General features: G+C 42.3%; 1 protein-coding gene across 3 annotated transcripts in view; it reads left to right on the top strand.

The window, feature by feature from the left end:
• Nucleotides 1-20,926, top strand: part of STRIP1 (striatin interacting protein 1) — an 83,941-nt gene that overhangs the window by 30,772 nt on the left and 32,243 nt on the right. For all 3 annotated transcript variants that reach the window (XM_029574121.1, XM_029574122.1, XM_029574120.1), the window contains exons 8-10: nt 3,383-3,510; nt 4,765-4,947; nt 18,989-19,206. In XM_029574121.1, the coding sequence (XP_029429981.1) occupies nt 3,383-3,510; nt 4,765-4,947; nt 18,989-19,206 (529 nt within the window). The remainder of the gene's footprint in view (nt 1-3,382; nt 3,511-4,764; nt 4,948-18,988; nt 19,207-20,926) is intronic.

Genomic DNA, 20,926 nt, shown 5'->3' with positions numbered 1-20,926 from the left:
CGGTTACATACTTCAATAATATACTCTAAATGGGGAATATCTGTGGTTACCATTTATGATTATACTGTCTTTTTAATTTAATACTTAAATGTGAGAAAAATAACAAAAATAAGCAGTTCTGCTTTTTATTGGTGACTTTCTGCTTTGTGTATGTGTTGTTATTCAGCTACCTCACTGTGAAATGCTTTTTTGAAGAGTTTTAATTCTTTCATTAGTCTTAATTCCAGTGGTAATGTGTTCCATAATAATGGTCCTGCCAAAGATAGTGCTTTCTCTCTAACTTGGGTCAACTTTGCTGTTTTGACTGAGGGTATGGTTAGCAGAGCTTTATTGGCCGATCTGAGACTTCTTTGAGGGACATGTAATCGTATTGCGGTGTTTAGCCAGTCAGCATTTTTGTCATTTATTAGTTTATGAACTGTGCATAGTGTTTTAAATTGAACTCTCTGTTCTTTTGGGAGCCAGTGTAAATCTGCAAGTGTTTGGGTGAAATGATCTCTTCTGCCTACATCCGTACCTGGACGACTGGTTGATTCGAGCGAAGTCGGAATCTCTTTGTTGTTATACAATCAACAGGGTAATCAGCCTTTTGCAGTCTCTAGGCTGGGTGATCAACGAAGACAAGTCACCTATTACCTTCCCAATCTCTGGAGTTTTTGGGTGCACAGTTCGACACTCAACGAGGGATAGTGTTCCTTCCGGAGCATCGCCTTCTCAAGATTCATTCACAAATTCGAGACTTACAGTCTATTCCTATTCCTTGTGTGTGGGATTACTTGATAGTTTTAGGTTCAATGACCTCTACTCTGGAGTTGATTCCCTGGGCCTTTGCGCACATGAGACCACTTCAGTCTGCATTGCTTTCACTCTGGAATCCGGTTTTGGAACTATACCACCTTCCCCTTCCTCTTACAGGGACGGCCCGTTCCAGCCTAGATTGGTGGTTACAGACAGCGAATCTGCAACGAGGTGTACCACTAGAGATTCCGGAATGGACTGGTCACTTCCGACGCCAGTCTTTCAGGCTGGGGAGCGGTATGTCAGAATACATCTGTTCAGGGTCAGTGGTCCGAAGAGGAAGCGCAGTGGTCGATCAGTCTTTTAGAGACCAGAGTGGTTTGTTTAGCTTTAATCGCTCTTCAACCTCTCCTTTACGGGAAGTCGGTTTGGGTTCTTTCCGACAATGCGACCACGGTAGCATACATCAACCATCAGGGAGGAACCCGAAGCTTCCTGGTAGCTCAGGAAGCACAACAGCTGATCGCCTGGGCGGAGCAACATCTGCTCAGCATCGCAGCCTCACACATTGCTGAGGTGGACAACATTCAAGCCGACTTTCTCAGTCGGCATCATCTCGACCCAGGCGAGTGGGAACTGTGCGAAGAAGCCTATCAAATGATATGCAACAGATGGTCCACTCCAGCAATGGATCTCATCGCCACATTTCAGAATGCCAAAGCCCCTCGGTTCTTCAGCCGCAGGAGGGAAAGAGGAGCGGAAGGAGTAGTTGCTGGTACTTCCTTGGCCAAGGGATGTTCTTCTCTACGTGTTCCCTCCCTGGCCTCTAATCGGCAAGGTTCTGCGTCACATAGAAGTTCAACAAGTCGACGTTGTCTTAGTGGCTCTGGAGTGGCCACGCCGTCCGTGGTTCGCGGACCTGGTCAGACTAGCACTGGATGGTCCCCTTCGATTTCGAGATCTTCCCTGCCTTCTGACTCAGGGTCCGGTTTGTTTGGAAGAGGTCGAACGCTTCTCTCTAGCGGCATGGCTTTTGAGTGGTGTCTGTTAAAGAATAAAGGTTATTCAGATGCTGTAGTGACTACTTTATTGTGTTCTAGAAAACCTTTTACATCTTTGGCTTTTGCAAGGGTGTGGAAAGTTTTTGAATCTTGGTGTAATGAGCATAAAGTAGATCCAGTTCACTCTTCGGTATCCAATATTTAATCTTTTTTACAAGACGGTTTAGCCATGGGTTTGTCCTGTAGTTCCTTACGGGTACAAGTAGCAGTGCTTGGATGTTTTCATGGTAAGGTTCAGGGATTATCCTTGGCTGCGCATCCAGATGTAGCGCGTTTTCTCAAAGGTGTGCAACATCTACGTCCTCCATTTCGGAATCCTTGTCCTGCTTGGAGTTTGAATTTGGTTCTTAGGGCTCTGTGTTCGGCTCCCTTTGAACCCCTTAATCATGCGACTTTGAAGGATCTCACATTGAAGCTGGTGTTTCTTGTGGCCATTTCTTCAGCTCATAGAATTTCAGAGTTGCAGGCCTTGTCTTGCAGAGAGCCTTTTCTTAGAATTTCTGATACAGGAATTTCATTACAGACTGTACCATCTTTTTTACCTAAGGTAGTATCTTCTTTCCATTTAAATCAGTCCATAGAGCTTCCGGCTTTTCCGTCTTTAGATCGTTTGGATCCTTCATCTAGGGATCTTAAAAAATTGGATGTATGATGAGCTCTGTTGCGTTATCTTGAAGTTACAATTTTCGATTGTCTGATCGTTTGTTTGTTTTGTGGAGTGGCCCTCGCAAAGGTCATAAGGTTTCGAAGGCTACGATTGCTCGTTGGTTAAAAGACAATTCATTCAGCTTATCTTCTAGCTCGTTGTGACCTTCCTGAAGGGTTGAGAGCTCATTCTACTAGGTCACAGGCTACCTCTTGGGCAGAATGTCAGTTAGTTTCTCCTCAGGAGATTTGTAAAGCAGCGACTTGGAAGTTGTTGCATACTTTTGCTCGTCATTACCGCTTGGATGTTCACGCTCCAAGTTCGGCAGCCTTCGGAGAGAGTGTTCTCCGAGCGGGACTCTCTGGGTCCCACCCTAATTGAATCAGCTCTGGTACAACCCAGGGTCTGGACTGATTTAGGTACGTACAGGGAATGGAAAATTGGTTCTTACCTGCTAATTTTCATTCCTGTAGTACCATGGATCAGTCCAGACGCCCACCCTTTATGTCTGTGTATTATATTTGTCTTTTCGGAGAGTCCGCTCGTTCACTGTTTGGGTGATTAAACCGCCTTTCATGCTCTCTCTTTTTCTTAATATTTTCTTGTTTATTCCCAAGATTTTTTTTGGGGATTCTACTTCCATTTAGGATTTGTGAGTTGGAAATTTGTTCTCCTATTTAGATAGCTAGTTAATATGTTAGTAGTTAAATTTCTGCTTTGATACTGCTCAATACTGATTGACTGCAGGTGGTGCTCCAGGGTATACGTCAGTCATTAGAATGTTTTCTCTGCCTCCCTCTGCTGGATTGGTGACATAACCCAGGGTCTGGACTGATCCATGGTACTACAGGAACGAAAATTAGCAGGTAAGAACCAATTTTCCTATGGGATCTAGGGCGTTTATCCTATGGTAAGTTTGTTGCTATTGTTCCACCAGGTACTCCACTGTACAACAATGAGCCATTTTCTGTCTTGCTGTTTGGAATGGTGACTAAGTTCTGTAGTGGCCAGGCTCCTCACTTCCCTATGAAGAAAGTTCTGCTCTTGCTCTGGAAAACCGTGTTGGTAAGAGAGAAGTGTGTGCTGTGCGTGTGTGTGTGATGGTGCTGGTAAGAGAGGAGTGTGTGCTGTGCGTGTGTGTGATGGTGCTGGTAAGAGAGGAGTGTGTGCTCTGTGTGTGTGTGTGACGGTGCTGGTAAGAGAGGAGTGTGTGCTCTGTGTGTGATGGTGCTGGTAAGAGAGGAGTGTGTGCTGTGTGTGTTTGGTAAGAGAGGAGTGTGTGCTGTGCGTGTGTGTGTGTGGTGCTGGTAAGAGAGGAGTGTGTGCTGTGCGTGTGTGTGTGTGGTGCTGGTAAGAGAGGAGTGTGTGCTGTGCGTGTGTGTGACGGTGCTGGTAAGAGAGGAGTGTGTGCTGTGCGTGTGTGTGTGTGACGGTGCTGGTAAGAGAGGAGTGTGTGCTGTGCGTGTGTGTGTGTGACGGTGCTGGTAAGAGAGGAGTGTGTGCTGTGCGTGTGTGGTGCTGGTAAGAGAGGAGTGTGTGCTGTGCGTGTGTGTGTGACGGTGCTGGTAAGAGAGGAGTGTGTGTGTGACGGTGCTGGTAAGAGAGGAGTGTGTGCTGTGCTGTGTGTGTGTGACGGTGCTGGTAAGAGAGGAGTGTGTGCTGTGTGTGTGTGACGGTGCTGGTAAGAGAGGAGTGTGTGCGGTGCGTGTGTGTGTGACGGTGCTGGTAAGAGAGGAGTGTGTGCGGTGTGTGTGTGACGGTGCTGGTAAGAGAGGAGTGTGTGCGGTGTGTGTGTGACGGTGCTGGTAAGAGAGGAGTGTGTGCTGTGCGTGTGTGTGTGACGGTGCTGGTAAGAGAGGAGTGTGTGCTGTGCGTGTGTGTGACGGTGCTGGTAAGAGAGGAGTGTGTGCTGTGCGTGTGTGTGACGGTGCTGGTAAGAGGAGTGTATGCTGTGCGTGTGTGTGACGGTGCTGGTAAGAGAGGAGTGTGTGCTGTGCGTGTGTGTGACGGTGCTGGTAAGAGAGGAGTGTGTGCTGTGCGTGTGTGTGACGGTGCTGGTAAGAGAGGAGTGTGTGCTGTGTGTGAGACGGTGCTGGTAAGAGGCAGTGAGCTATGTGCATAACGGTGATGGTGAGTGAGAGAGGAGCGTGCGCTGTGTGTGCATGTAGGACTGTGATGGTGAGAGGCACATGCGTTATGTGTGCAAGAGAGGAGCGCTGATGAGAGAGGAGCATGTATCTTGTCAGACACTGCTGGGAAGTATGTGGTATGTGTATGTTAGTGCAGTAGGTAGCTGATGTGACTTATTTCTTTTGACAGTGTACTGTTGGAGGGTTTGAGGAGTTGCAGGGGATGAAAGCAGAAAAGCGTGAGATCCTAGGTCTCCCACCACTTCCAGAGGACAGCATTAAAGTGATACGCAGCATGAGAGCTGCATCTCCACCAGCATCTGCCTCGGACCTCATTGAACAGCAACAGAAGAGGGGCAGGCGAGAGCACAAGGTCAGTAGCTGATGGAAAGGGGTCCTATGCAGTATCTGACATTTCCAAGAGTGGTTGTCCTTGGGATGCGTAGAAACATGACTGCACAGTCTGCCCATCATGTGCTTTTCTTTGGGAGTAAGCCGAAGATTTGAGAAATTTTATTTTGTTTATTTATATTTTGATTTTCAGACACTTTAGAGTGGATTACATTCAGGTACAGAAAGTATTTCCCTGTCCCCAGAGGGCTCACAATCTAAGGGCCTCATGTACTAAGCATTTTTTCCATAGACACAGAATGCGAGAAAAGCCTTAGTAATGAAAAGGCAATGAAAGGTGAAGTGATTACACCTGTCGCCGAAAGAAAGGGAAATTGTACTTGAATTTATTTTTATGCACTTACGGTTTTTTAAATTAACAGTTAAGATACATTTAAAAGGAAAATAAATTATGCAAATCTCTTAATTTAAGGACCGTAATCCCAGTGTAGATATTTCAGTATAGTCCTTTTATTTTATTTATTGATTTTGTATACCGTTTGGGAGGGCCATCACAACAGTTCACATAGTTACAATGATTTAAAATAAAATAAAACTCAAATTAATTAAGTTATAAATACAAGTAAAAGAGAATAAAATCTGAGTTTATAGTAGAGCTTCTTAAAAAAAAAAAAAGATAAAAGAATACATAAAAAGGAAATGGAGTGCTGCAGCAGAGATATTATTCTGCGTCCTGATAAGCCTTGTTGAATAACAATGTCTTTAGGTCTTTTCTAAAAGACTTTAAATCTGATTGTAAATGTAGTTCAATTGGCAGAGAGACCGGCAAGAAAAATGGCTCTAGCCCTAACCTGACTAAGGTGGGCTGATTGAACTGAAAGGATGCTTAACAGACTTTTGTTCACAGATGGTAGCATTTAGCAATCAGTTTGTTCACTATAGATAATTTTGTGTAATCATAAGATTTTGTAATCGATCCGGTATTTGATTGTAGAGATATTAATATTGGAGTTATGTGATCACATGTCTTCATGCCTGGTAGGATTCGGGCTGCTGCATTTTGTAAAATTTGCAAAGGGCGTATTGATGACAATGGAAGACCAAGTGGAAGAGAGTTGCAACAATCCGTGTTTATTTATTTATTTATTTAGCATTTTTATATACCGACATTCTCGATACAAATATCAAATCAGGTCGGTTTCCATAAAACAAAACTGTCGCGGTAAGGCGTTACAATAAACGGAGTTTCTGAACATAAGAATATAAATATTAAATAGACAACAGTGACTCGTCAAATAACGTGAATATATGTAGTAAATAACTAAAATGTAATAAAATAAATAATAAAATAAAATAATATAATATAGACAACAGTAACTCGTCAAATTACATGAATACATGTAGAAAATAACTAAAAATAAATGATGTGCTAAGTTGGGAAATACAGGTAACAGTGACCAATGTTTATGGGCCTGGATATGAGTAATGCATGAGCTAAAGAATTAGTGCATCAACAAGGGGGACTTTCAAAACAAGTGGGCTGTCAAATAACGTGGATTCATGTAGAAATAACTAAAAATAAATGATGTGCTAAATTGGGATGTACAGGTAACAGTGCCCAATGTTTATGGGCCTGGATATGAGTAATGCATGAGCTAAAGAATTAGTGCATCAACACGGGAGACTTTCACAACAAGTGGGCTGTCAAATAACGTGGATTCATGTAGAAATAACTAAAAATAAATGATGTGCTAAATTGGGATGTACAGGTAACAGTGCCCAATGTTTATGGGCCTAGATATGAGTAATGCATGAGCTAAAGAATTAGTGCATCAACAAGGGGGACTTTCAAAACAAGTGGGCTGTCAAATAACGTGGATTCATGTAGAAATAACTAAAAATAAATGATGTGCTAAATTGGGATGTACAGGTAACAGTGCCCAATGTTTATGGGCCTAGATATGAGTAATGCATGAGCTAAAGAATTAGTGCATCAACACGGGAGACTTTCACAACAAGTGGACTGTCCAGATAAGGTGTAATCGGGCCTTGAAGAGATATGGGCGGTCATGGAACTTGTAGTGCGGTCATGGAACTTGTAGTGAACTATAAAGAGTTTGCGAAGATCAATAGTTGTAGTACAGTTCTAAAATCAGATTGGTTGAGAGCGGTTTTAAGCGTCTCAGAGTTGAGAGCCAGAAGCAAAAGTAGGTCAGCTTCAAGGAGTCCGTGCTCTTTCCCATCTTCAAAAAGCAGCAGAAGTAGATTCTTCTGTGCTACTTCATCACAGTGTGATGACCTGAACTGCATGGCCTGGGGCACTTCGAGCCTTAAATGGCCAAGGTCCACGGAGTTAGTCAGCATGTCTTTGAAGACAAAGCACTGAGATTCCTCAATGCAATCAGTCCCACTGCCATCAAAAAAAGAGAAAAATAATTGATACAACATTGAGAAAAAGTAACTGGACAGGAAGCTGCATCGAAACAATCGCCACACAAAGCACTGAAGTCCTAGACACACAGTGCTGCATTGAACAAACCAATAAAGTGGTTTCAGACCACCTGGCGTATGGTGCTTTGGTGCACCCAGGTCATTAAAGAGCGAAGCACTGAAACCATCAACACAGGATCTACCGAAGCAACCAAAGTACCTCACTGCATATTACGTTGAAGCAGTCGACGTGTTCCACTAAAAAGACCTTGAAGTAAATGAAATCTGACGTCTTGACACAGTTTGTCAACGTCAGAATTGTTGAAAAACTAAGGAACATTCAATGAAGTTACTACCGTAGAGGCCAGGCATAGATCCTGCCTCCCATCACCAGAGTCTTGCCAGTCTCCCAGTTTCTGCTCTAAAGTCTCCACCTACAGACACTGGATCCAGTATGCTCCAAGAAATTCATACAGATCTTATGTTCTCCTATTGGCCTCCAATCTTCCACCATATTGAAGTTTACCTCTGCAGATTCACCGTCGTCAATCTCAGCTGGCTCCAGGGTGGTTGGGGGTTGGGTTGGGGGGTGGGGTGTCCAAGAGAGCATCGCCAACGGAAGCCACAGCAATAACTGACGAAACCAGGTCAAAGTTTTATATCAACCAGGAACCATTATCAAACCATCAAGTGGGGGCAGAATCCAACTATTTCCAATAGCCTGGAACCAAATATCATTCGATCAATGGGTTTTAAAAATAGTGGAGTATGGTTACCAGTAACCCTCGCACACTGCTGTACTGATATCTGACCCCATACACCTTTCACTTCTGTGGCATGAGGTATATCAGCTTTTGCAGCACAATGCAGTACAAGAAATACCTTCTTCCCTGCACAATCAGGGACTCTATTCTCAGTACTTCTTAATTCCAAAGAAGACTGAAGGTCACTGGTCTATCCTAGATCTTCGAAATCTCAATCAACATCTTTGAGAGAAATTCAAAATGTCATCTTTAAGCAAGATCCTTTTTTTTTTTTTTTTTTTTCAGCAGGATGATTGGATGTGCTCCCTAGATCTCAGAGATGCTTATGCACACATTCCAATATACTCATCTTTTTGACATTGGCTATGTTTCAAAGTAGGCGCACATCGCTACCAATACAAAGTTCTTCCATTTGGACTTTCAGCTGACACTTGAGTTTTCATAAAATGCTTTGCAGTGGTAGTGACTCACGCTATCAAGAGATTAGTCTTCCCTTATCTCGACAACTGGCTCCTGATAGCCCCGTCAAAGGACACCCTTCAATAATATCTCCAGAAATTGATATCCCTACTTCAGTCTCTCGGCTTCCTGATCAATTTCAAAACGTCAGTCCTACAGCCATTCAGTACATTCAATTCATTAGAGCCATTATAAATACCATACAAACATGTGCATTCCTACCTTTTCAGGTCATATGCATAAGTGCATCCTCTGTTACTAGAGTCAATCACTGCTGATTGACTCTAGTAACAGAGTAACATATTGAAGTATGGATGTAGGGATGTTGATCAACTTGTACCACGAAGATATATGCAAATATTGGATATTTGAACATATAGCATCTTTCCCTGAAGAAGCCCCCAGGGAAGGGGCGAAACGGGTATCCCGTCGGGTACTATACTGTCCTTCATAATATTGAGTATCATGATATTATTTGTTAAAAAATTGTAGATACTTGGTATCTGTTACAATATTCTGTAATTGATGGAAATACAATGTTGCATAAGACAGTTTGAATATAGCATTAGACATAAGGAATGTTAGTTTACATGATGTATTTTAATGTGATAATGTGGTGTGGGATATGATAGTGTGTCTGGTATGGATGGAGGTATGAAGTGAGTATTTTAATGTGGGTATTTACAGTGGCACATAGCGTTATTTGTTACAAAATGTATTTTTGATATGATGGTGAAATAAAATTATTTATACAATATTTGTTTGGCATTAAAATGTGCCGCATTCCTACCTTTGGACAGAGTAATAGCACTAATAAGGTTGCCAAAATTGACATCTACAAAGCCTGCTGCATTCTTGTACTCTTGAGACTCTTAGCAGCGATTCACATAGTCCTACACACGTATTGTTAACACACGTATTGCCTACAATGAGTATTAAATTCTCAGTGGAACCAACTCCTTCAACCACGTCATATAAAAATCACCCTTACCCTGAATATGAAAGTAGAGATCTGTTGGTGGCTTCAACCATCCAAACTTCAGGAGGATGCTCCCCTTCATCCAGTGCACTATCAAGTCATACTAATCCCAGATGCCTCCACTGTGGGTTGGGGAACCCATACTGGTCACTTCATGACACAAGGGGTATGGTCTGTTTGAGAACGACATTTACTGGAGCTCAGAGTGATGCACAGTGCACTAAGTGCATTCAAGCACATCTTCTGAGGAAAGGAAATAATGATCCAGACAACCAAGTTACAATGTTATACATCAACAAACAAGGGGGAACAGGATTGTGGATCCTATGCCAAAAAACCCTATACTATATGGCAATGGATGATAGAAAACATGGCCACGCTTCAAGCCACTTACTTACCAGGCATTGCAAACACCATTGTGGACAGACCTGCAGATTATTGCATCCATATGAATGGCTATGATTTGATTCAAGGACCAGTCATCTGTTGAAGCTTTGGATCGACCTCTTTGCAATGGAGCAGAGACGAAAACTAAATTAATTCTGCTTCATTCGACCCAGTACTCGACGTAAAGTTCCAGACACCTTCCTAATTCCCTGGAACTCAGGCCTCATGTACGCTTTTTGCTTTGATACCACTCATACAGGCCGATGCAATATGGGCGCGTAGCTTTCCTAACACGTGCCCAGCCACCTCCTGGATGTGCGATCCAATATTTAGATGAGGGTCATGCTAAAAGGAGGTGCTAGGGAATATTGTGCGTCCCTAGCACTTCCTCTGCATTGGGGGCCCAGGAGAGGTGGCTGTCAGTGTTGGTTAGAAACATAGAAATGACAGCAGAAAAAGACCAATCGGCCCATCTAGTCTGCCCAGCAAGCTCCCACTCTTATTTTCCCATATTATTTGTTTCATCAACCACCAAGTTCAGGGCTCTTGTTGGTAATTGTTTGTTTCAAATTTCCTGCCATCCCCTGTCATTGATGCAGAGAGTAATGTTGGAGTTGCATCAAGGTGAGCATAAGGCTTAATGGTTGAGGGTAGTAACTGCCGTATCAAGCAAGTTACCCCGATGCTTGTTTATCCAGACTGCACAGATCAATGCCTTGTTGGATGTTGTCTGAATGTAAATCCTCTTTTCTACATTTCTCCCTGCCGTTAAAGCAGAGAGCAGAGCTGTATATGCATTCAAAGTGATGATTCAGGCTTAATTGGTTTAGGGTAGTAACCGCCGTAATAAGCAAGCTACCCCCACGCTTATTTGTTAACCCAGATTGTGAAGTTCAGTCCTTGTTGTTTGTTGTCTGAAAATGCTCAATAGCATCCGTTTTCTCCTGCTACCGACATAATATACATGCACAAGATACTCGGCCTGGACCGTGTATCTTGTGTGTATATATTGGGTGGCCAGAACGTTTTTTATTCCCAAGACTTTTTTTTTTTAACCTGGATCTGCTTTCTGTGGTTCCTCCTACTTAGTATCCCGACGATACTAAAAGGAGGAATCACAGAAAGCAGCTCCAGGCTGGCATAAAATTTGCTGTGTTGCAATGGGTGCATTGGCTGCACCAGAAGTGTTTTGAAATTGTGGGGATTAGCTAATAGCCTCATCTACATGTACTTTACATGTGATGAGTGCCATTAGCTTCGCGATGGTTTGGACGCACATTTTGGATACACTAATCTCTGTATTGCATCGGTGGTTATGGAAGCAGGTCCAAAATGCCTGTCCAATCACGTGTAAAACCTGTATTGCATCGGCCTGATAAGTGAGGACCATACAGAAACTCATGTGAGACCAAGCCACGTTGATTCTGATCACACCAGCATGGCTAAGACAAGTGTGGAATGCATATCTAGTTCATTTATCCATGAGATCGCCCGTTCACCTGGGAAACAATTCATGCTTCCTATCTCAAAAAGAGGGCTCACTTCTGCATCCTGTGCTTCCCAGTGTCAATCTCATATCAAAAATGTTGAGTACTCTGTCCTAGCACAGTAGTCCTTACCAGAACCGATTCAGAATATACTGCTCTCTCTAAGGAAACCATCCACAAGATTGAGATACTTTTTTTTTTTTAAATGGAAACATTGCTCAGAATGGGGTGTCCCACAATTTTCACCCATTCACTTGTGAACCGAGACATCTCTTGTCCTATCTTAAGTGCTATTGCAGCCTACCATGTTCCAGAGAATGGGGCACCTATTTCTGTACATCTTTTGGTCTCCAAACTCATGAAAGGTCTGTTGCAATTGCACCCACCAATTTGCAAGCTTCCAGTGCCTTGGAATATTAATGTAGTCCTCATTGGCCTAATGGAAGCTCCATTTGAGGCCTTCGAGACTGCATCTTTAAAATACTTAATCTGGAAAGTACTCTTCTTGGTAGAAAATACTTCTACAAGACGAGTCAGTGAATTGTAAGTGCTGGTTCACTACCCACCTTACATACAATTCTTCCATGATAAAATGGTTCTCAGAACGAATACCAGGTTCTTGCCAAAAGTGGGGTCTGCATTCCTCTTAAATCAGAAAGTAGTTCTTCCTACTTTCTTTCCAAAACTTCATGCTCATGAGGGTGAGAAAAACCTTGCATACACTGGACTGCAAAAGAAATCCTGCTTACTATAAATGCCATATGTAGTCCCACAAGAAAACATCATAATTGTTTATCTCATATGATTTCAACAGACTTGGCATAGCAGTATTTAAGAGAATGCTTTCCCACTGGATTTCAAGTTGTATTCAACACTGCTATGCAGCAGCTAGACTCAATCTCACTAATACAGTTAGAGCTCAGCAGGTACAAGGAACAGCTTCATCCATTGTCTGCCTCAGAGAGAGGTTCCAGTTGAGATTGTAAAGCAGCTACCTGGTCATCAGTGCACTCCCACTACTGCCTTAGATACCTTGGCTTCCACAGGCAGTGTTTCACCATTTGATATGTAAATAGTCTGCTCTCTACGGTGGGATCCACATTGCTAACAAACGCTTCACTGCAACCCTGGGCTTGGGACTCCCCACAGATCATGGCTAATTCATTCCTGCTTATCAATGTAAAAGCACATTTGCTTACTGTAAATAGTGTTTTCCTTAGATAGGATGAATCAGCCATGAGATGCCCACCTTTCTCCCTGGACAGCAGACTGAGTATAGCTAAAAGCTCGAGAGTTCCATTCAGTGCCATTTGATGTCACCCACAGATCATAGCTAATTCATCCTACTACCGGTATCTATAGAAAACACAATTTACGGTAAGCAAATTTGTTTTTCTTTTCTTCTCTTTGGTGTTAATTCTGTTTACTGTTCTCCTTCACTTAGTTCCTATTCCTTCATCTGTAGTATTTCATTTCTCACCATCATCCCAGACCTCTTTATAAGCTGTGGAGGATTGTGGATTTTAAGATATGAGGTTAATTCAAAAGGGCATTGTATCAACACAGAAGATCCCTAATGACTATAGAGGATGGAAATTAAAAAAAGGGGTAACCTATTGCTAACTTTTAGACTCCCGAGGTCGGGGCGGCCGACGTCAGTACAGGAACAGAGGGGGCAACAAATCGTGGTCCGATTGCCCATACAACACGCGACAAACTCGTTCACAGAGTAACAGGTATCTTTGATCTTGAATTTCTCACTTCATGCTAACTCGTTTTCAACTTCAAGTCCTTGAAAAAGGTCTTTCCTTTATTCCTACTCCAAAAGCCAACCTGTTTGACCTAGAACCTACTCCAGAACCTAGAACCTACTCCAAAAGCCAACCTGTTCGACCTGTTTTATTGTAACTTCTGCTTCTCTTCGCTTTGTTAATATCTAAGGTTATTGTACCCCTGTTCCATGTAAACCGATATGATATGATTGTATCATGAATGCCGGTATAGAAAAGCACCAAATAAATAAATAAATAGAAGTTGCTGTGTTTAAATTTACCCGGAAATTACACTTGAAACACTTTTTTTGAAAGATTCTACTACCATGGATATCTCTATTCTTAAAAATAAATCCACGGTTCCCTCCTGGTGTTCCAGATCCTATAATTATCACTTTCCGTCAGATAGTGCTTCGTCAACCACGCCACACTTTTACAACTTATCATAATTTCTCAAACCTGACTAAAGATGAATTTAGTGCTATTCAAGAATTACGTGACAACCATGATCTAATAATAAAATCTGCAGATAATGGCGGAAAAATTGTTGTCATGGACCACTCTCAATACGTTAAAGAAATTGAACGTCAATTGCAGGACTCCCATTTTTATCAGCCTTTGACACAAGATCCCATTGCCGCTGTTTTGAAACAAATTGAAATTATTGTGACCAGCGGCTCTCAGGCCGGTTTTTTGACTAATAAAGAAGCGTTTTTTTTGATGCGACAACATCCTAAAGTTCCTCTTTTTTATATTCTCCCTAAAATTCATAAATATTTGGTTAATCCACCTGGTAGGCCTATTGTATCTGGTAGAGATTCAGCTCTCGAACCACTCTCCCAATTTGTTGATTTTTTTCTGGCCCCTTTTGTCCCTCAACTCCCCTCATATGTTAAGGATTCCCAGCAAATGATTTCCTTACTTGAATATTCAATGCGATACTGAAAACATTTTTTTGGTGACTTTGGACGTGGAGTCCCTGTATACTTGTGTACCCCAGGAAGAATTGACATTGCCTTTGAATATTTTGTTACGCCCTCGTCCGCATCTGATACCATCTGATTTTTTGCTTTCTTTATTAAAGATGGCACTACAAAAAAACTATTTTGCTTTTGAAAAACCATGGCACCGGACTTAGCCAATCTTTATATGGGCCAGTTTGAGAAGATCTGGATTGACAGCAGAAATCCTTTTTCAACGTATATTAGATCGTGGCATCTATACATAGATGACATTTTTGTTTTATGGCAAGGAACAAAGACTGATTTTGATGCATTCTTTGATTGGCTTAATTCATTAAATAGCCATTTGAAATTTACAGCTAATTTTCAAAAAAATCAGATCGTTTTTTTGGACATTCTTGTAACAAAAGTACCCAATGGTTTCATCACAGCTCTACATAGGAAATCTGTAAGTAGCAACACTTTGTTACACTTCACCAGTGCTCACCCGAGACATCTTAAAGAAAATCTACCAACGAGCCAATTCTTCAGAGTCCAGAGACTGTGTACGACTATGGAAGATTTTAAATATCACTCTAAAATTTTATCAGAGCGGTTTCTTAGCCGGGGTTATCCAGCTCGGTGTGTTAAGAGAGCCTACACCCGTGCTAGGTACACACATCGCAATTGGCTTTTTTTGCCTCGATCAAGGACTGAAGAAGATCAAGACACCTTAACCTGTGTGATTCCGTTTTCCACAATGGCCTCTAAAGTTAAAGCCATAATTTTGGTTTAGTTTTTGAACAAATATGTTTACTTCTTATCTGTAAGTTGTGTAATTAGAATGTATGTTCAAAACTTTAATATTTCATTTTGCAAAGTTGATTCTTACTTTGTAATAGTTTTGAAAAACTAATAAAAAAAGAAAATTGGTATTTCCTTAGGTGTTATCATCACATAAATTTACTAAAATGAGGAATATTCAATGTAACTATTGTGGAGCCCTTATTCTGAGAGAAATCATCTGGAAACTTAGGGCTTGCCCCATTTGTTCAGAACTCTCTTCCTAAAAAAAGGAGCTGGCTGAAGTTAAAGCTGAATTAGATGAAATAAAGAAAGCTTCACTCACTTTAAATTATTCAGGAATTTATTCCCCATTGCCACAAAAAACCAAAAGTCAAGGAAAATTGGATTTACAGTGGGCTCAGGTAGGATAAGACCTGTGATCTGTGATCTACAGACACCCATTATTGACAGCTGAGTGGCCCACAAGTCTACCCGCCCCCCCCCCCCCCCCAACACACACTCACACAGGGCATTAAGGAACTCAATAAACAACTGGATTACAGTGAAGCGGAGACTCACGCTGTATCAAGTGACACAACTACAAAATGCCTTCTCTGTATTAAATACTGAAGAAGTTCTTGAGAAAGAGTTTGAAGTGTTATCTGAAAATCAAGAAGAAACCCAATTCATTCAGAAACTCCATAATACAACCAGTAACCAAAAGAAAAAGCTCACTATGCTGGGTGACTGTCAACAAAGGCACTAATCTAGAAACTCTCAGCGAGGGAAACACTACAGTTAAAAGCCTCTCAGGATCATCGGCCAACAGAAATGCTATTCAAACAGTCAGTGACAGTAGGGCATTAGAATTTCACCCCCCAAATACAAATGCAATAAAAAAAAGGGCAAAGTGGATAACAAAAGTCAGCTAAATAAATCACACAGAGTCCAAGAAAAACATTAACCTGTACCAGAACAGCTGGAAAGCTATGAGCACAAATGCTCGTAGTTTGGGCAATAAAATCCCAGACCTGCAAGCTCTAATGGTGGAGGCGGACTTGGACAATGTTGCTGTCACGGAGATGTGGTTCACGGAATCTCATGATTGGGATACGGCCATACCGGGATATAACTTATTAAGAAAGGACAGAAAAGGGGGAGGAGTGGCTCTTTATGTCAAAAACAATATCCATGAAATACCAACCTATTATCAATAGGCACCAATTCGATTTAAGAGGATCCTTAAAATACTATGAAAACCTCAAAACAGATCCTTCATGATACTTATGAAGGATCTGTTTTGAGGTTTTCAAAAACAATATCCAAGCATTTGAGCTGCAGGGAAGATGGGGCAAAGAAGAAGCTTTATGGGCCGTCCTAAAAAAAGATGATGGGACATCCGTTTTTATTGGCGTGGTTTACAGGCCTCCAAATCAAATGGAAGAGCTTGACAGAGATCTGATTGAAGACATCCAAAAGATGAGCAAGAAGGGCGAAGTGGTGATTGTTGGAGATTTTAATCTACCGGATGGAGACTGGAAGAATCCCTTCTGCAGAATCTAACAGAGGTAGAGGGATAGTGGATGCCCTGCAAGTAGCTCTGTTCAAACAAATGGTAATGGAGCCTAAAAGGGAGGGAGATATACTCGATTTAGTGCTCACTAATGGAGATAATGTCTCTAATGTCCGGGAGGGTGCCCACCTCAGCAACAGTGATCATCAAACAGTATGGTTTCATTTCACTAATACATTACGGAGAAGTCACACAAAGACCAGGGTTTTATGTTTCAAAAACACAGACTTTGTTGAAATGGGGAAGTATCTGGGGGAAGAACTAGAAGGATGGGAGAAAACGAGAGATGTGGAACAGTGGGCCAAACTAAAAGGAGCAATTACTGAAGCAACTAATATATATGTTAGAAAAGTAAAGAAAAGCAAGAAAAGAATGAAACCTATCTGGTTCACAAAGGAGGTGGCTGATATCTCTGAAGGGACAGAGACAGGATGGAGGCGGTCCAGAGAAGGGCGACCAAAAAGGTGGAGGGTCTTCATTGAAAGGCTTATGAGGAGAAATTGAAGAACCTAAATATGTACACCCTGGAGGAAAGGAGGAGCAGAGGTGATATGATACAGACTTTCAGATACTTGAAAGGTTTTAATGATCTAAAGACAATGACAAACCTTTTCTGTTGGAAAAAAATCAGCAGAACCAGGGGTCACGATTTGAAACTCCAGGGAGGAAGACTCAGAACCAACGTCAGGAAGTATTTCTTCACGGAGAGGGTGGTGGATGCCTGAAATGCCCTTCCGGAAGAAGTGGTGAAGACCAGAACTGTGAAGGACTTCAAAGGGGCGTGGGATAAACACTGTGGATCCATAAAGTCTAGAGGATGTGAATGAAGAGTGGGTGGCTCGGGGAATGACGGCTACTACCTGGAGATAATACCCTTATTCAATAGGCATACACACGGTTAATGCAACTCCAACATTGCTCTATGCTTCAACGGCAAGAGGAAATGGAGACAAAGGATTTGCATTCACAAATAAGTGTGGGAAAAGCTTGCTTGTTGCGGCGGTTGCTACTCCCGAACCAATTCTTCACTTTGAATACATATACCGCGCAGCTCACTGCTTCAATGGCGGGGGGGGGGGGGGGGGGCAGAGAAGAAAAGAGGATTTATATTAAGACAACCAACAAGGACTAAATTGCACAGGCTGGGTAAACAAATAAGCGTGGAAGTAGCTTGCTTATTGCGGTGGTTAAAACCCCTAACCAATTAGGCTTGATACTTCACTTAGATGCAGCTCCTGCACTGCTCTCTACATCAATGGCAGGGGTGGAAGGAAATTAGAACCGAAAAGTTACCAATAAGGGCCCTGACCTCAGTGGTCAGAGCAACAGTTAAGTATGAGAAAAATAAGTGTGAAAGCTTGCTGGGCAGACTGGATGGGCCGTTGGGTCTTCTTCTGCCGTCATTTCTATGTTTCTATAATAAGCAGTGGATTTCTGCAACTCTTATCTTAATAATGGTTAATGGACTTTTCCTCCAGGAACTTGTCCAAACCTTTTTTTAAACGGAGCATAATTATTCCAGAGGTTAATTATGCACCGAGTAAAAAAAATATTTTTCTCTTAGTAGTTTAAAATGAATTACCTAGTAACTTCCTTGTGTGTCCCCTGTCTTTGTACTTTTTGAAAGAGTAAAGAACTGGTTTAATGTTTACTCATTCCATTCAAAGTATGTTGCTTGTTTGTATTAATAACCTGCTCATCCATTGACAGAGTAATTTGTCATCTTTCTGCACTTTACTTAAAGGCACCTGATCCCCTTTGGCATTTATTGCATCCTCTCTACTGGGTTGCCCTATTCTCTTAGTATCATTGTATCCTCCCCTCTCTCCTGTTTTTGGTAATTTTCCATTCTTTAGTTCAATGTAAACCGATATGATGTCTTTACTAATATCGGTTTAGAAGACTCTTTAAATAAATAAATAAATAAGTATCATTCAGAGATGCATCTGCTTCTGAGCGACGGCCGGCATTCCCCCATCATCCAGTTTAAAAGCTGTGCTATCTCCTTTATAAAGGTTAGTGCTAACCTTAACGGAAGGCACAAGGAGGTGGGAAACCTGCATAGAGCGGCAGTTACCACCCAGTCAACTTGCCAGGCATACTGGATGGGTGTGTATCTGTCATTTACAAGTTTTTGTATAACTTTAATCTATTATACATTGATTGTGGTTTATACTGCATGTTGCATTGTACAATTAGATAATTTAATCCACCTAAAGTGATATATCTTTAATTGGAGGATTAGCTTACTGGGTAGAGCAGTCGGGTATGAGACAGGAAAACCAGGGTTCAAACCCACTGCCGCTCCTTGTGACCTTGCCTCAGGTACAGACTTAGATTGTGAGTTCTCGGGGGATAGGGAAATACCTAATCTGCTTTGAAATGCTGAAAAGCAGAATAAAAATAAATAAAATGACCCTGCTAGCCAGTCTGAAATAATTAGAGTTCAATGTATTGACAAGGTTAACTTGTGTGTGTGTCTCAGGCGCTCATTAAGCAGGATAACCTGGATGCCTTTAATGAGAGAGACCCTTATAAAACAGACGATTCCCGAGAGGAAGAGGAGGAAAATGATGATGACAGCAGCCTAGAAGTAGAGCCCTTCCCTCTGGAACGGGATGAAGTGATGCCTCCTCCCATCCCACATACCCCCAGTGAGAGGCTCACCTTCCCCAAGGGCCTTCCTTGGGCCCCCAAAGTCAGGTACAGTTTTACATTGGAGCTAAGAGGAAAACTTGCTGCTGGATTGCTAATTGAATGTTGGTAATATCACATGCTGGATGACTTCCTTCTTATAATCTTGCAGGTGCCAGGTGAGTTAATGAGAAGATTAAGATAAATGTAAGTTTGTTGGTGCCGAAATGGGAATTCCTGAACATACCCAGATCAGTCCAGACCAGTGGGTTATTCATCCCTTCCAGCAGATGGAGTCAGAACAAAACTTTGAGGCACTGCTGCTTAACCAAGAGTGCTGCCTGCAGGACCTCAGTATTTCTGACTCCAGCAGATGGAAGAGATACACCTGCAGGCTGTACATTAGTTTCAGGTTCCTGATCTCGGACGCTCACTGAGCTGCTAGGCATCTTCGTGGGCCATCCCTCAGGTGGAACCGGGCCGCTGGGGATTGGATACCCCTGACTGGGTTTGCCTGCAGTGTACCGGACGATCCGATAGCCAGGGGTCCTGGCTTCCTGAACCCTCCGAGGCACCCTCTCACCCTTCTTCCTCTGGACAGGGAAGTACCTGCTTAATAAATTTTCTTTAAGTTCCTTGTTAAAAAAAAAAAAAAAAAGTAGCGTACAAGAAGCAGAAGAGCAGAACTTCTGGCGCTTATTATAAGAAGTGTAGCGCTTGCGTCATATCTCCGCTCGTAAACTTTTTTAATAGTCTGCGGGACGGGGACTCCTTACCACCCCACACTAATGTTGCAGGTATCACAGTTCTAGAGAAGCCTGGTAGGGACCCGGCCTTGTGCAGCTCTTATCGCCCAATATCTCTTCTTAATATTGATTTAAAACTTTTAGCAAAGGTATTGGCGGCTCGTCTTAATTTGGTACTCCCAGGGTTGGTTCACAGGGACCAAGTGGGTTTTATCCCTCAGAGGATGGCTGCCGATAATGTGCGAAAGGTCACGGATCCCATGTGGTGGGCTTCCCAGCAGAATATCCCGCTCATGCTGCTAGCCATCAACGCCGAAAAAGCGTTTGACCTGGTGCATTGGGATTTCTTGTTTGCTACACTCGAGAAAATGCACTTTGGGTCGCTATTTCTTCGCTGGCTTAAAGCCCTTTACTATAACCCACAGGCTCGCATAAAAATTAATGGGGGCTATGGGGACACCTTTTCGGTACAACGTGGGACGAGGCAGGGTTGCCCCTTATCACCCCTGCTTTTTGCCCTTTTCTTAGAACCGTTTACTACTAGGGTGCGGGCAGATGAGGGCATTACTGGAGTGCAGTTGGGGAATTTACATTTGAAAATGTCCTTGTTTGCGGATGACATCCTTATGACCGTCACCAATCCGTCTACCTCTCTGCCGGAGATTACCACTGAAATACAACGCTTTAGTGCAGTCTCTGGCTTTAAAATTAATCTTGATAAATCTGAAATCCTTAATGTGTCCGTGGATGAGAGCATTGTACAAGAACTCTGTCAGTCCTACCCCTTCAAGGTTGCAAGGGATTCTATTAAATATTTGGGGGTACATGTGGGGGCGAATATTACAGACCTGTATCGCCTTAATTATATCCCTCTCCTTAGAAAGGTGCAACAAGATCTGCAGACATGGCATAGGGGACAGTATTCGTGGATGGGATGCATTGCCATAATAAAAATGAATGTATTACCCAGATTTTTATATTTGTTTATCACCCTGTCTACATATATTAGTCCAGCCATTCTGCGTTCATGGCAAAAGATACTG

The sequence above is a fragment of the Rhinatrema bivittatum genome, chromosome 12 (assembly GCF_901001135.1).
Source record: "Rhinatrema bivittatum chromosome 12, aRhiBiv1.1, whole genome shotgun sequence".
Taxonomy (NCBI): domain Eukaryota; kingdom Metazoa; phylum Chordata; class Amphibia; order Gymnophiona; family Rhinatrematidae; genus Rhinatrema; species Rhinatrema bivittatum.
This window is presented reverse-complemented; position numbering and strand designations above follow the sequence as displayed.